Source organism: Antedon bifida, chromosome 11, assembly GCF_963402885.1.
Source record: "Antedon bifida chromosome 11, ecAntBifi1.1, whole genome shotgun sequence".
Taxonomy (NCBI): Eukaryota; Metazoa; Echinodermata; class Crinoidea; order Comatulida; family Antedonidae; genus Antedon; species Antedon bifida.
Window position 1 is genome coordinate 12512663 of NC_136236.1, and position 17220 is coordinate 12529882.

The following is a 17220-nucleotide window of genomic DNA, read 5'->3' on the forward strand; positions in this document are numbered from 1 at the left end:
AGGTCAAAAAATACTTTTTATCACTATATGCTCATTAACAACACGTTTTATTTAAGTTCTATATACTTGTTCTTATGTAAAAGGGTCCTACAAAAAAACGAAGCTACAGCTTTTTTATGCAGGATCCCTGTTGTCAGTTGTACTGTAATTATGATGTACTGTAATTGATGACTAAATAAATGTGGAATAAATGAAAATGTAATGGTTAAATTACTTGCGTTGCGTCTCTAGTGGGAACCACGCTTTAATATTGCGTAACAGCGGAGGTGTAAACTCTCAGGTAGAAAAGATGGTTATCGGGATGCTTAGAAAGTTCAATTTCCGACGACAATCATTGTCATCAAATTGTCGTTTCACTGCCGCACTTCCAATTGTGAAATTTATTTCCGAACATCAAGGTCTTCTGTGAGCACAAGACTAATAATAATATCCTATACAATGGATTAATATAATTTCTATCACTTTTGGACGCGCGTACATAAATATTAATTGTATCAGGGTTTGAACGCGCGCTTAAAAGTGCTTTGCTTCCTTAGTTATCAAAGTGTTAATAACTTAGGAATCAGATTGTAAAATGAAACAAGTTCCGATAGAATATTTACAAAAGTGATCTCATGACGACTGTACGCTGTAGGATTAGGTAAATAATAGCCGGGTTCGACGTACTTTTATCCTTGTTACTGGTACCTATGTGTACTCATTGCGTAAGGCCGGTTATCAAAGAGGTACGAATTCTGGGAAGATTTGTTTTAATTACAAATCTACTAGGACGCAACGAAACGCAACGCAAGCAAGTTGACCAATAACAAGCGACTGTTCGAATAATCCATCGCTAGTAATTGGTCAAATCAATTGTTGCGTTCACGTCCTTCAACTTAAGCGACAGTTCGGATGATTGATTAATTAATTAAATTAATGAATTAAACAATTTGCGTTACACGTACGCTCTCGCGTTACACGAATGCCCTTGGGTTACACGTGTGCCCTTGCGTTAGGCTTGGCTCTCACTAGAACTCAACGCAAGGACGTAAACGCAACGCAAGCGTGTTAACCAATAACAAGCGACAGTTAATAATAATCCATCGCTTGTGATTGGTCAATTCACTTACGTTGCGTTACGTCCTTGTGTTGCGTCGCTAGTAGGAACCAAGCATTACACGTACGTCCTCGCGTTACACGTACGCATTTGCGTTGCACGCATGTCCTCGCGTTACACGTCCGTCCTTGCGCTGCACGTTGTTCGTCTTCGCGTTACACGTACGTCATCACCACCAGGGGCTGTGCAATTGATATGGAGGTCTCTTTTAAATAGAGAATACATTGAGATAATCAACGGTGAAGAATTATTACATCAATATCATGTGCATAACTCGTGTGAAACAACCCTCATCCATACATCACATGACTCGTGTGAAACAACGCTAATCCACAGGTCACATGACTCGTGTGAAACAACCTTAATCCACAGGTCACATGACTCGTCAACCCGTATTTACAGGTCACATGATCCATTTACCTACATTCGTTGCGGATACAAAATATATAGGCCTTTATACACTTTAATACAATGTCAAGTTTTGTCTACTACTGTACTAATAAAACGACAATACCATATTACTTTTTTTACTCTTTGAATTACCAATGCTAATTACTGAACGAATAAATGATATATTATTACTACCATTTATAGTATCTGTTTAATTGTATCCATTGAGTTACTTACGGTAGGCCTACTATTACAAGGTAACCATCTATAATCTTATACATGTATCGTGGTCGTTTTGGACGAAATTCTCCCAGGCTCAGTACAACTACACGTGTCTGCCATGAATAGTGCATGTTTACGTGCAATATAATTGTTATATTTCACCTTAATGACAGGTATTATCTAGTATTCGTGTTTAATGTTGACTGTAATCTTAGTGATGCTCTGAACGATGTATTTAAATGCACATGTGGCCTTAATACCGCCACCTAACAAAATGACAACCTGGTTCAGCATGTAAATACCTGGCCTGGCATATACCATTCTTTTTGCTTCAGTAAAGATAGAAGTAACGGGGGCTTTATTTACCAAACCAATTAATTCTTATCATATTGAATCGACTTCGTTATCTAATATTAAGAAGAGAATTCTGAAAACTGAATTTAGCAAAATCATTTATGGTCTACTAAAACATCATTTATAGTAGGCATACTTAAACAAAGTTAATAATTTTGTTAAAGCGTTTGCTAGGAAGATGCCAGTATAAAATCATTCAATAATAATTAAATTACATACAATATTAAATAATTACATTATCATATATCTATGAACATTACAGATTTTTAGTATAAAATGCGACATCTGGATAGATAACTGTAAAATAAAAACGTCCAACATCAGGGAAATAAAATAGTGAATATTTCAAATTGTACAAGTTTTAAAAAACGCAAATTATAAACATTGAACAGCTATGCGAAGAGAAGTGTGTGCAAAAAAAACATCATTATTTACAATAGTCTTAAACATTAATGTTGCTAGAGATATTATTGTTTCTTCAGTCTCTACTCTATCAATTTCAAGTTTTGAATTTACCATGATTAATTTATGAATACTAATTTATAATAACTTGCAGTCAACAGTCAATACTTAAAAAAAGAATGCTAGAGAGAGAGAGAACAGCCAAAACATATGTATGCACAATCGTTCAAATGTGAATAGAGAAATCATAAATTATTGATATGAAAGATATAGATCAGATCATGGACAAATTAATTCGTATAATTCATTTGTCCATGAGCTGATGAAACGCAACACTATCAGAAAACTTTGGGGATTTCCCATAAAACATCGTGAATCAGTGACGTCATAGATCAACATAGCCTGCTAATACCTGTACTGTATCTCTATATATGGCAGAAGTTTCTTTAAAATTACCTTGCTTCCTTTTAATGCATCATTTTTTAACAAAATATAAATTCCACATTATTACCAAAAAGAAACAACTCAATTGAATTACCTATATTATAACAAATCTAATATATAATCTTAAGCTCTGTCTACACTATCAAACTTAATGTGATGTGCCCATATATGGACATTATGATGTCATATCACTACCATATTTGGGTATATCACTATCATATTTGGTAAGAATAAGACGTCTTATTATCTAATATTTGGTGAATAATAATACTGTAGCTATACCGTAATTAATTTCATAGCTCCATTCTGCAATAACTAAAAGATTGGCAGTATTTAATTTCGATCAAAATTGAGAATGACAGCTAATTTTGAAAAAAGTTTTTGTGAGTGAACGATGATAGGTCTTGCAGGTCTGAGTTGGTGTCCTTTGGTTCGTTTGTGCTTTCTGTTGTTGATAACAATCCAGCTAGGCCTACAGACGTGTCAATTTGAGATGGAGACACAAACGTGTTGTCTCCTTGGGAAAGGCACGATAAACTAGAACTAGCACTGCTGTTAGGTTGTCTATGTATATGCATTGCGTTACCTAAAATGTTTGTTGAATTTGAAAAAGAATGATTTGGTTGTGAAAATACAGATGTTGGCATGGAAACACCGCCAGAGTATGGCTGCCACCATGAACTTTGACCTGACGTCGACGATGATGATGCAGAGGTCTGATTGCTTTCAGCCCAGTAGTTGGCAGATACTCCTGAGGTCTGTGGAACCACACCAGATGTCTGAGGTGGAACCACACCAGATGTCTGTTTGTCGATGTTAAAACGGTTGGCAGAATTATTTGAACAATTAGCAGTGAGTGGAACGACCTGAGCACTTGGCAGTAAACAGGTCGAGGATTTTGGTGTACTCTGTGTAACTACTGGGTTACTATTACCCAATGTTGACCCAATTGGTGCTGCTGTCATTATAGGTTTCCACCGTTGACCTGTGACCTGGTTCTGACCTGTGACCTGGTTCTGGCCTGTGGCCTGATCTGACAAGTCCACCAACTGAGTGCCAGAGGCTGTTGCAGACTGCGGCACTTCAGTATTATCTCTGATTGCAAGAATTCTGCCATCATTTGTGCGCAAGTACATCCCTTTCTGTGTCTTTATAAACGTCACATTCTCTCCAGCTCTGATAACCTGTGGTTGCGATGTTGTTAATGTGGTGGTGCTTGGCAAGACAATGTCTGAAAGACATCAATTATAAAAATAATACAAACATATATCAAATTGAATATAATCTAACCTTTTTAATATTCTTTTTTAATTTTTAAAATTGTTTAGTTGAAATTAAAGCATGTATGTTACATTAATGGTATGTTACATTAATGCATGTCTGCTATGTTAAAGCATGTACAGTATGTTACATTAATGCATGTCTGCTATGTTAAAGTATGTAACATTTAAGCATGTCTGCTATGTTAAAGCATACAGAATGTTACATTTAAGCATGTATGTTACATTAATGTATGTAACTATGTTACATTAATGTATGTTCATTAAAAGCATGTTTATTTCCAAGAATCTGCATTCTGTATGACTAATGCATTACTTGTTTACAAGCAAACTGAAACACAATTCTAAAGAGAAATACAAATAGAAACATGCACAGTCACAATGTTTTCTTAGTGTTATTGTACTTTTAGGTTTCTATAAAAGTGCAAAGATTACAATTGAACTTAAGCCAAATGTGATAATAATTGAATCTTATTCATTCTTTGAAATCATTACTGTTCTATTCAACTCAGCTGGTCAAACTCAATTTTTCAATTCAAAAAATATTCTTGAATATTCATTCATTATTTGAACAATATTTATCTCTAGTAGATCAGATTTTAAATTAAATTTGAGACCCAAATATAGTATTAAAAATATTATGTTCAGAGAATCGTTGAATATACTTTTGGTTTCAAAGAAAATATATCATATAGAAAGGGTGTCATTAGTTGACCCATGGGTTCGGCTGTAATCACATCCTAACATTCTAACAATGACATTCAAAGAAATATGATAACTAGTTCAAAGGTCAAAATCAATCTATGTAATAGTAATTAAATACAAGGACTTGCGTGGGTACATTATTGTAAAACGTAATTTGACACGTTTTGTGCGGAAATAAAAACAATGAAAACTATAATGCTTAACATAGAAAAGCATAGCAAACTAGTTAGCTGACTTTCTGTCAAGTTTTTCCGATCATTTTTTGCAAAAACGGATAGTGTATACATTGACTACTAGGTTTCTTTGGGTAAACTACAGGCGGAAAAATGATGTTAGTGATACAATTTCCAGTTGATAGTGTGCGGAGGAGATGCCGAGAGGGTTAGGTGTCGGGTTTAATGCGTGGTTCCCACTAGAGACGCAACACAACAACGTAACGCAACGTTAGTTTTTAAAAAAAGTATGAGGGAAATGTAACCCTGTTAAATACAATTCTAAAACATTTAAATTGTAGAGGGTGGTTGTACTTAAATTGTAGAGGGTGGTTGTACTTAAATTGTAGATGGTGGTTGTACTTAAATTGTAGATGGTGGTTGTACTTACCTGTGGTGCAGACTATTCTTTGTACAGACACTCCAGCCTGCTTTAAACTCTCCATCTTATCTTGAGACGATGTCATTTGTTTATGTAGAGGTACCATTGGTATAGGAGTAGATTGCATTGGACGTACATTGGCGACAGGCCTTGCTAATGTATGTGATGGGTATCTGAAAGAATGAATATTCAATATTATTGGGCGTAAATTGGAGTTTATAACAAACTATTCCTGACATACTATATTCTAATAAAGCTACCATGATTTAATTCTATGAAGAACCATGATTTAAATATAGCCAATTCAATAACATTTTTTTTTTATTCAATTCACATTTATTCAGCAATATAAATATTTACATTACAGAGATCTTACAGAGACAAGTAATCATCTGTAGTCATAAGACCCTTTAGAAAAAAACAAGTATTATTACAAAGAAAAAAACATGAAAAAAATGTTTTAAAGGTACAACAAGTTGGGAAAAAAAGAAATAAGCAAAAGTATAAAATACATAATAATATAAAACAAACTAATACATATGTGTGTACATTCACTTTATGTTTTAAGATAATGGAATCAAATAATTAATTTTTTAAAATGCAAGCAAAAATAAACATACTTGTTAAATACAGAGTTATTCCATGGTCCTGCCATGTTTTTAGGGAGTGGATGCGGTGCTCCTTTAGGGTAAAATGCAGCATATGACGGCCTAGAGTATGATATGTTCAACATCTTTTCTTCCTCATAACTTTTCTTTGCTTGTCGTTTCTCTGCTTTAGTTAGACTATTATTGCTGATATCCTCATGCAATGAATCTGTACAATGAGGAGCCTATCAATAAAATTACAGAATACAGTATATTATTTACAGAATACAGTAAATTATTTTTCTCATCAATTTGTTTGACTCTTAAGGCCAATTTACACAGACGAGCTTTGGTGTCTATTTGGTGTCTAGTCCCTTTTCCTCCAATTAGGACAGACCACTCTCTTGTTGCACAAATGTCAAACGCTGATATTGACCAGTACACTGAAAGATGCACTGGTTTCTTGTAAGTGCACACAAGCCAGCTGATATTCTTTAATTACCTTAGATAATATATTGCTGTGTTCTTCACAGATATCTTTCAGAATGTTATCACTATACTGATGTTTCAAATGACTAAAATCTTCAAATGGTTCGTCGCTTTCGTCGTAGTCCATCAGACTCTCAACTTCTTTCTTGGTCAGACATAATTTTGGATTTAATTCATCGACAACACGATCTATAATTGAAGAAATTAAACCAAAATTAACTAATTAAAAAGAGTATCATTTTGTTTTCACCTTTCCTGACAAGTGGTAAGAAATATGTTTTATTCATTTAGGATTTATTAATAAAGAAATTAATTTAAAACAAACTCTGAAAAAAGCAATGCAAGCCATTATGATGTAAATTAACAAATTAAATGATTTTCCAAGGTAGTAAGAAATATATGTTAAAACGTTAGGGTTTTAAGTTTGAAAGTTAAAGCAGACACTTAGCCAACCAATACCAGTAACTTATATTAGCTGAGTTTGCTTTTGTCTTTGCTTATAAAACTTCATCAAGTTTATACACAGAATGTTAATTGTATCATTTATGCTTTGAAATCTAAGAACTTAGTTATGGAATGTCCAAAAAAAACTTGAGACTTGGCCAGCTAAAGGCCTGATTGTAACTTTGCTTTGCTGTAAGCTAAGACATTTCTTGCCTAGTTTTGTGGTGGCATGTCCACACACAATGAAAGCCAGGATGTGGTCTGACCCAGCATTAAGAAAGGTAAACACAATTAAACACTGGACGTTGTGTTTATAAACAATATCCTATTGTGAATGATAACAATGCATTGTTCATTAAATGCAAATGGATGTATATATTTTAATGGCAAGGAAGTCATTTTAAAAAAAAATGCTTAGATTGTATAATCCAAATTTCCTTTAAATTTCAAACCAGTAAAGGGTAATTCCTGGTTTAAAATGTCCAAATTTCCCTGAACTTAAAACCAGTAAAGGGTAATTACAGGTTTAAAATGTCATTGTTTATTATAAAAGAAAAAACCTTTGCTTGCAGTAACATTGATATGATAACAGTGAAACAGAATGAAATAAACTCCCATTTTAAAAAGTGATGCTATAGGATTATTTTCGCAATTTTCAATGACATAGAATCTATGTAAAATTAATTTGTTCATTCTGTTGATATACAACATATTTATTTGGGAACCATTAAAATAAAAAAATGAATTCTAACCGGAGATTCCTTGCTTAGAAATTTGTCGATCATAAATCTTCTTTTCTAATGTTTTGTCGGTAACGAATCGATACACGTGGCATTTTTTGGTTTGTCCGTAGCGATACACCCGGCACACAGCTTGGGCGTCATGACAGGGATTCCAAGACGCATCGAAAACGACAACTCTATTTGCACCAATCAAATTAATTCCAAGTGAACCAGCTCTGTAAATTAATAACAAAAATAAATAAGTATGCCTTAAGCTTTGTCTACACTACCAAACTAGTTTGATAAAAAAAGTGTGATGTGCCCAAATATGGTAGTGATATGTCCAAATATAGTAGTGATATGACATCATCACATTTTTTGTCACATAAAGTTTGATAGTGTAGACAGAGCTTTAGTGAATAAGAGTGAAAGGTTAACAACACAAATTAAACAATTAAAATGAATTACCTTGTTGATAGTAGAAATAACCATTGTTGATTGTTATTGGGTTTGTTAAATTGACCAATCAATCTCTCTCGTTCAGAAGGAGGTGTACTACCATCAAGACCTGCAAAATAATTAAATGATGAATACTTTGTATATATTGTACCTATCTCCTGTTTTAAGCTCTGTCTACACTATCAAACTAGTTTGACAAAAGTGTGATGCGCCCAAATATATTTCCATATATGGGCACATCGCATTTTTTTTGTCACATAACGTTTGATAGTGTAGACAGCTAGCTTTCACTTGTCATTATCGCTTTATTATACATTTTCACTATAAAACAGTAGAAGCACCCATTTTAAGTGTCTCCTTAATAGGGCTGTCTCCTGATTAAGGGTAGGCTGTAGTGTTAACACATATATTGCCTCTTGTTAGTTTCACAGGAAAGTGTCCCCTTGAAGGCCAATTTACACAGACGAGCGGTTACCACTCGTCTGTGTAAATTGTTCTTAATATGTCCCAAAGGAGCGGTTTTACTAAAGTTTAATTTAGTTTAACAGCAGTTGACAATATTTAATAGTAAACTTACGAAAATAGGAATGGTTTCTTTGCCATTTGGTAGGCATGTCATCTGCTGCGTTTGGTGGTCTTGGTATAGTGTGTTGACCTAGGAACTTCTCAATTAATGATAGTGTACCAAGACTTTGACTAAACACAAGTAACTTGTCTCCCAGCTTGATTGAATCCTCTACAATCTTCATCAACAGGATCATTTTACTGCCGTAAGACAACTTTAATGGTTGGTAGTTTTTCATTATGTCTCTCGCCTTAACAAACAAAAAAGAACAAATTTGACCATCAGAGCAGTAGAAAGCATGTGGCAGACTATGCGCTCGCCACAACCACCTCCCACACTATCCCTGGCACAGCATGTATACTATGCGCTCGCCACAGCCACCTCCCACCCCACACTATTCCTGGCACAGCACGTATACTATGCGCTCGCCACAGCCACCTCCCACCCCACACTATTCCTGGCACAGCACGTATACTATGCGCTCGCCACAACCACCTCCCACCCCACACTATTCCTGGCACAGCACGTATACTTTTAAGACATCTTTGCCTTGTCTGTTTAAAACCTCTCGTTATGGCTCTGATAATTTTAAGAAGAAAGTCATGAAGCTTTTGATTTGTGACATATTGTGTCAAATGTCAAACGGTATTGAAGTGTCCAAATGACCCTGCATACACACAATGAAATACTTCTTCTTGGGGTCCTTACAAAAGTAACTCCTAAAAAACTTTTCAAAACTTTGTTATTTAAAAATCGAAGACAGTCAGGTCTCGGGTCCATTCTATTGTAGCCACAGATTGACTTCTTCATCAGTACTTCTATGAATGGATGATTAGTTGGGAACACGAACACTAGTTGATTATACCCAGTACCGTTTTGATCGTACGATCATTTGGGAAACCACCTCACGTCGAATCCCATATTAACAAGATAAATGCAGCTTACCCATTCAAATGATATAATGTGATTAACTTTATCCACATATGAGACGTCATCTGTGTTGCTGTCCATTTTACTGCAGGATGCTACATCCTTACCAGCTACAGAATTCTTCTTGGCGCTCTTCCTTGCTTTTGTGTTGATATCTGGGATGTCGAGGTCAGCCATTGAGTCCGTCTTTTGAAGGAGGACATCGTGGAGGATGTCAGGATGGTTCCATATCTAGAACGAGAAAGATGAAGATTAATCAGTGAGAACAACTTGCAATTTAAAAGTAGTTTTTGAAAGTTGGAAAGCAGATGTAGGCAATCATTTGTTTGTAAATCCACACACCTTTTTAACTAAGGCTGTTTTTCCGCAGCCATACCAAAATAATCGGTTTATATAATTTTAACCAATCAGATATTTATTTTCTGGTTTTTCTTTTTTTATTGTTTTAGTGTCTGTGTATACTACTGTACTTTGTGCAATTTTATTTATGTATGAACAGTATTGGTTACACTATGATATAACAACAACATTTCATAAAATTCTAAAATCTTAAATCAACCTACCTTACAAAGGACAGAGAAGGCTTTAATAGGGTTGGATGTGCACCACCCACCAGCACCCATCTCTGTGAAATACTGCATAAACTTATGATAGAGGCCTTGCTGGAATGGAGTCAGCCGCACAAATATCACATGTTCCTCTTTAGAAGGCAACGTTGATGTAAGGACTTGGAAGCCACGTCGTTGGACAAAACCCTCTAGAAGACTGTGCAGGACGTGCGCTCTATAACGCATTAACTTAACATCCTGGAGAATAAAAAACCATGTTACGTTTGTTTCTACTGTATAATAATAAAGTATAGATTATGAATACTTATATGCTTGGTCCTCCTCTACAGGTGACTCTCTACAGGGGACACATTTGAGCTGGCCTAATATGTCTAGTTTTCCAAAAATGCTGTTTTTAATCGTAAAAAAGCATTTAGGACCTTTTGGACATCCAAAGACAGTTTTGGTTTTCTGGTATTAGGAGGGTTTGGTACTGATTACACAACCTACCTTAGGAGTACTGTCAGAACATTGGCCATTCAGAATTGGCCTTTCAAATAAATTAGAAAATTCATGTTTGGTTCCAAGGAAGTTAGGCCGTACAAAGTCTACCATACACCAATACTCTAGCAGGTTATTCTGTAGTGGGTAGCCAGTCAACACAACACGCCTCCTACAACAACAAAGGGCAGAAGTGATTATTATCATTCATACAATCTTTATTTAGGATAAAACATAAAAGAACAATTTTGCCAACTTCATTATAAAATCAAAAGAGAAGTATGATAATATGAAACAAACTCGTAAAAGAATCATAGTAGCCTACCTTACTTTGTTATATATATAGTGGAATGGTATAAATAATGGCATGAAGTGAATTATATTATTTGTAACATTCCAAGAATATAAACATTATTATTTACAAAATTACTATTGAACAACTGTTCAATAGTGCGTATTATTGCACAGCATTGCATGTGACCCACAAATGTCCAATCAAATGACAGGAATTTAGTTAGGTGTTATATAATATTATATATCAAACTCATTAGTGGTAAAATGAGAACATCAATATAACCTGATTAAAGATAATTGTGGAGCAATGATTATGCATTGACAAAGCAAACGTAAATGAACTTAGAGCATGTCTTACCGTGTGCGTATGTTCTTTAGTGTTTGTGATGTACTTGCATGACTATTCTTAATCCTATGTCCTTCATCACAAATAACAAGATCTGGTCCTGGGTTACTTAAAGCCATATACACCTCTGCAACATAAACATATTTACCATAGACAATCTACGCCTTTCTAGACCTAAAAAGGTTGTTGTTGACAGTGAGTTTTCTGTCTTTGAAAACTAAACTATAGAATGATATCCTCTTGGTAATTCGCCAGGCTCCTAGTTCTCGTGTTTTTAAGAAACACTTTAAATGACTTTGGGGAACAGTTGATGTGGAATACCCAGACAAATAACTTAATATAAGCCGCGCATTACATTATAAAATTATTAAAATGAACTGTAGAGTAAAATCCTATAGAAATGTAGAGTAAAAATTTCAAATCACAAGCACAAAAAAAAAGACACAAAAAAAATATAATAAATATATAAAATACAAAAATTTTATCAAAAAGTTAAAAAGATGAAGACTAACTTGACAAAATGTTTGTTATTTTGTCCTCTTCCTCCAGATCAATAACCATCGGTCCTTTCTTTGTTGTAGTCTTCTTTTTTTGTTTCTTTCTTCTCTCTATGCCGTTGGGATCTCCCCGTCTGAATGATAATAACCTGTACATCTCATAACCCATCAGCAACACTCCTCCCGTTTCATGCCACTTCTCTATAAAAATAAAATCATTTATTTGGTGTTAAACTCTGTATGCATGGTAGTGATATGCCCTAATATGGTACTGATATGACATCATCATGTCAATATATGGGCACATCACAAAGTTTGATAGTGTACTGTAGACAGAGCTTTACATCGCGATAACAAATATTTTTCTGATGCTAAATAAATATTGCTTACCAATAAGCTTGCCTCTGGACTGTGTTGTTTTGTGAGTGTCATTTAAAACATAAATTGGAAATTGACGATAAACAATATGGTTTTTTGCGGACTGATCTTCGTCAGATGTGTTGTCATCTTTTGACGACGAACTAGCCACATTATTGTCCTTTTTTGGTAGCCACAGATCAAACTCTGCGACCCAGTTCTGTAACGTGTTAATAGGCACGATACACAGCACACTCTTAGCACATGTGTGTGTTAGAAATACTGAGATAAAAGAGATGCACTGAAGGGTTTTGCCAAGCCCCATGCTGTGAGCCAGTATACAGCCAAACCCGGTACTTGTTCGATGACGTTCAATTGATTCCACTAAATTGTCGTACAAAAATCGTATACCACCAATCTAAAAAATAAATAATTCAGATTTAATTTATAACAAATGTAACATTTAGTATTTACCCGTACAATATTAAAATCCATACACATTCAACAGCAGTTAACTTGTCAATTACAGGATGGATAAACTATATCATGCTTATAATTAATAAGGAGTAACATGCATGACACTTGGTTAGGATCGAACCCTAGACCTTGGAATTGCAAGGCAAGCATGATAACCACCATTGTACAGCTCCACTGCAATATACATCTTTAATAGAAATAATCCAATTTTACTATAATTATTGTTTCTTACTATTATAAGGTAAACTCAAGTTTTTAAGTACCGTCTTATTATCTTCCATACTGGATTGGAAGGCATGTCAACAACCAAGCTACAGCTAGCTCCATTACAATATACTACATAAACTCAAGTCTATTTAAGTACCATCTTATTATCTTATCCATACCTGATGTGTTTTCATGATCTTTGCTATTTGTGTGGGTACAAATATATCAGGTTCACTCGGGGGATGACCAACATTGACGAGAATTCTACCTTGCGCATCACGTACGTTGAACTGATCATTGGTGTGGATACCAGCCACCAGTGTTTTCGTATCCTCCGCATTATCATCACTTAATACGGTAACACCTTCATCATCATCTGAACTTAATATCTCTATTACTTCTGTAAGAGTAAATAGTACAAATAATGAATGTTTATGAGTGTAATGGTACAAATCATGGCATGAGGTGAATGATGAAAGGTTATATTTAGTATTGTAACAGATGACACCCTTTCTATGCATCTAATAGAGGCTGGATTTTGCTGCTAAAATTTAGTATATGCAAGTCTATTTAAGTTTATTCATAGTGTACTTCCACAATCCAACCTACATCAACGTTCGTGTGCAAATTTATTTTTTAGGATATTGCAGGTTTTTGTGGAAGTTGCTATTGTTAATTTGTTGGTGAATTGTTTTTTCATTTTGTTTTGTATGATTTGTATATGGATGTACTATCGAAAATAAAGGATATGAATGAATGAATAGTGTGTTGTATTTATACTCATGTGTGAAATAACAGGTAGGTACACATTCTTGACAGAGAATAAAATAAAACAGGATAAATGTGTTCATTGCCGTGCCATACCTGGAACTGGTTTTTTCAAACTTGTTGGCTTTTCTTTATTTTCATCTTCGCTACTGTCGTCTAAAATAATCAACTCTTCTGGTTGCGTTTTGCTTGAGCTGATCACAGCAGGCGCTGTGCTTTCTACAACAAGAGCAATACATATATTGATATCTGAAGGAATATATTTAAAATACTGTACCATTTCACTGCCTCTCTTACCAAGCTTGTAAGGGCATGTTTTCATATTTCATTCACATTTATTTGAAACAGTCATAACATTTAAAGGGTAACAATAATAGGAGCTGTTTCAGGGAAATACAAGTAAAAGATGTATAATTATGACAGAGTCTTAAAATATGATTAATATATACAGCAGCAGAACTCCTTGCTTGGGATGTGTATGAGGAGACAAAGCACCTCTGGATTGAGACAGGATATCTCATATGGTGGCTGGAAGAACTTTCATGACAATTTACAACTCCACTCCCTAAGACCTGTAATACGACTTTGTTTATGTATTTATGTCTTGCGAACAGGATTGCCACCATTAAGAAGGATAGTGAATGAATTCGCTTATGGTTATCCTTGGCAATTTGCCTAAATATATTTAAAACAAAATATAACAGTACCTGTGACAGCAGCAGCAGGTGGCAGTGGTAGACTAAGGAAGCCTCTTGCTTTTTGTTCTTCCAGTCGTTGTTTTCTTTCAGCTTCTTCTTTCTGCGCTGCTACAGTCTCCTCATCTAAGGCATCTGCTTTTAGCAACTTCCTGATAAACAAACAATGTTACGATTGTAACATATAAAGACAATATGGTATATAAGTCAAACAAACTAAGCACTGATAGAACAAAATGTTATCTGAACGTCTGGTTTAATTAAGCAAAACTAGACTTATTAACCAGCCACAACAAAGCAGTATTGTCTAATTAAGCAAAACTAGACTTTTTGAACAGCCACAACACAGTACCTGATGTTTCTTCTCTGAGATGCTGGTTTATTGGCCCTTTTCTTTTTTTTCTTAGGTTCACCATTTTTGTCTTTTTTTGTTTTGTCACTACTTGATGGATCGGTCTTCTTTTTTCGTTTTCTTTTTACTTTGGGTTTAATTTCATTGTTTTCTTGTGCATCATCTGGAATGCTAACAAGTGAAGTCAGATAATCTGCCTTGGACTCGGAATTACCAGCTGCAAAAAAATGAAGAGAATAGGTTAGCAATTGTGTCAACAAATATTCTAATACAGTTACTGCAGTAACTACATATTTTTACTGCAGTAAGGTATTATTTAGTTTGTATAATAATGAGAGTCAAGCAAAAGTAATTGCATAAACAGTAAGTACTGTAGTTACTGCAGTAACTGCAGAAGTGTTTTCCCTTATGAGTGCATACATTAGACTATTCAGAAAGAGTAGGGCATTGTCCATTAATGTACTGACCATGACTGGCTGACAAAAAAAATTATTATTATGTTAATGTTTACAAAATGATTTAATTTAATTAAAATTATAATAACTTAACTAATGAATGAAAAATAAGTATAAACCTTGTGGAGGTGGATCTATAAGATCTGGTTCATCTTCTTTTTCATTGTTCACTTCTTTTTCCTCCAGCTCATCTTCCTCATTCTCCTCCTCTTCGTCATCATCAGAAGCATCGCTTTGTAATCCTCCCGGTAAAAATTCTTCGTCAGATACACTGCCGTCTGTTGACATTATTCACTGTAAAAATAAATGTTATTATTATTATCCCTGAATACAGTAACTATACACATTACTATATCATTAACTGCACATTACTAAATCGATCCAATAAAGAAATATTATTTAAAAATGACAACAATGTGATACCAGTGAAATACAAAGTAACACACTTAAATCAAAACAGTTATTATTATATTAGTTTATTTATATTAATTACTGTACACTTTAAATGCTGCTAATCACCAGACAACATTTATCATGCATAACATTTGTACATAAATTATGAAGGCACTGTATTTGATAATTAATATATTTTCTACAATTGTATTATCTCATTATGTAAGTCAGTCTTATTTATATATCTTAATAAGTCTTGGAAAAAATTGTTCAATATTCAAACTAAAAATAAATATTAATAATAATGCTAGCGGTGTCAAAAATATTTCCATTAATAAAAGAGCGCTAACGGAATGAGAATCAAGGGTTATATATTATTGTAATTGTGACTTGGTTATTAAGAAAAACAGATACAACAAATGTGAAACAGATTTAGAGAATTGTAAATGAAAATTGCAAAATAATAATTTGCTGTTATGACCGATCATTTTCATCTTTTCTGCAGAAAATTAATTCGTGTTCAGCTATGATTGTAAATCTTTCTTATCAAAACAAATGTTTTAAATCAAAATAATTTAAGTTATGTAGAATGGTTGCAAGTAATGTGAAAGATACTTATTACAGTAGGTGAATGAAAATACAGAAAAAGGTTGTCATCTAACGTTTCAAAAATTAAGTGTGGTATTTCATTAAAATGTTCATCATTACAAACAACATACCTAGTCCTACCCTATAGGCATACACCTTTATATTGCACTTGCATTATAGAAATGGATATTTATGTATTGAAAATATAAATTTAAAAAAAATAAATTTAATTTTGATCATCAATCTTAGTATTTAATTTTTAAATTAAAAAAAAGATGAATAAAAGAAATATATCATGGCATAATATAAAATATACATAATTTATTTCCCATGACGTCATGGTAACGGTATTGTGATGATAAAAATTAAGGTCACCCTCTATTATAAATAAGGTTAAATAAAATAAATACAAAATAAATGTTTTTGTAAATTAAATTAGGCCCCTAAAAAGCGCTGTATTGTTAATACTGTGAATACTATTTATGTTAATTTAATTGGTTAGTAAATCATATGTAGGCCTAGGCCTATAGGCCTACTATATTTTTAATTTTAATGTTGTTTTTATATTAATAAATCTAAATAGATGGCCTACTAGTAGCATATAGCTAGTAGCATATAAATAGCTTTGACTAGGCCTACAGTAGTTGTTAAAGAGAACATTTAACTAGGCTAGGCCTACATAAAATGCATCAGCATACAGTACGTGCCAGCCTTTTACGGGGGCAGAAACTAGAGTGGTGGCCCCAGTTCTGGTAAGCCGATTATAGAGAATGGCCTAGCTTTTTCCAATCGTTAAATACGATCATATCTAAATTAACATAACATTTTACCTATGAAAACTTGGTTACGAAAAAATGAAGATTCTTACCTATCCTTTATTTTAAAATTGTATACAAAAAATGAGAGATTTATAGGGTTTTACTTCGGACAAGTGTTTGGCTTTTGTCCACAAAAATTATGAATGAGATGTTTCTTCTGCGCATGATCTGATGAAAAAATAATATTAAAGAGCGCCATCTATAAAATACTTTATTAGGCTCTCGATTGATCAAAATAAGT

The 17220-nt window shown here is 33.8% G+C and overlaps 1 protein-coding gene across 1 annotated transcript; it reads right to left on the bottom strand.

Moving 5' to 3' along the window:
• Positions 1-1543: 1543 nt before the first annotated feature.
• On the bottom strand, positions 1544-17143 carry LOC144855165 (helicase ARIP4-like). Its single transcript, XM_078712980.1, has 19 exons — positions 17030-17143; positions 15300-15474; positions 14726-14942; positions 14386-14525; positions 13775-13897; positions 13090-13310; positions 12260-12644; positions 11885-12070; positions 11385-11499; positions 10742-10904; positions 10247-10489; positions 9699-9914; positions 8766-9003; positions 8198-8297; positions 7760-7965; positions 6577-6752; positions 6108-6319; positions 5497-5660; positions 1544-4139 (listed from the first exon to the last, which is right to left on the bottom strand). The coding sequence occupies exons 2-19, from the start codon at positions 15466-15468 to the stop codon at positions 3271-3273; spliced, it is 4143 nt and encodes a 1380-aa protein (XP_078569106.1). The 5' UTR covers positions 15469-15474; positions 17030-17143; the 3' UTR covers positions 1544-3270.
• Between the last annotated feature and the right edge of the window lie 77 nt (positions 17144-17220).

What these genes read in the sequence shown, in the direction of transcription:
- LOC144855165 (XM_078712980.1), bottom strand. Translation starts at nt 15,468, where the DNA reads ATGTCAACAGACGGCAGTGTATCTGACGAAGAATTTTTACCGGGAGGA. An exon ending in AGATCATGAAAACACATCAG is followed by an intron (nt 12,645 to 13,089) that starts GTATGGATAAGA and finishes TTTATTTTTTAG; the next exon opens with ATTGGTGGTATACGATTTTT. An exon ending in TTCTAAGCAAGGAATCTCCG is followed by an intron (nt 6,753 to 7,759) that starts GTTAGAATTCAT and finishes CTTCAATTATAG; the next exon opens with ATCGTGTTGTCGATGAATTA.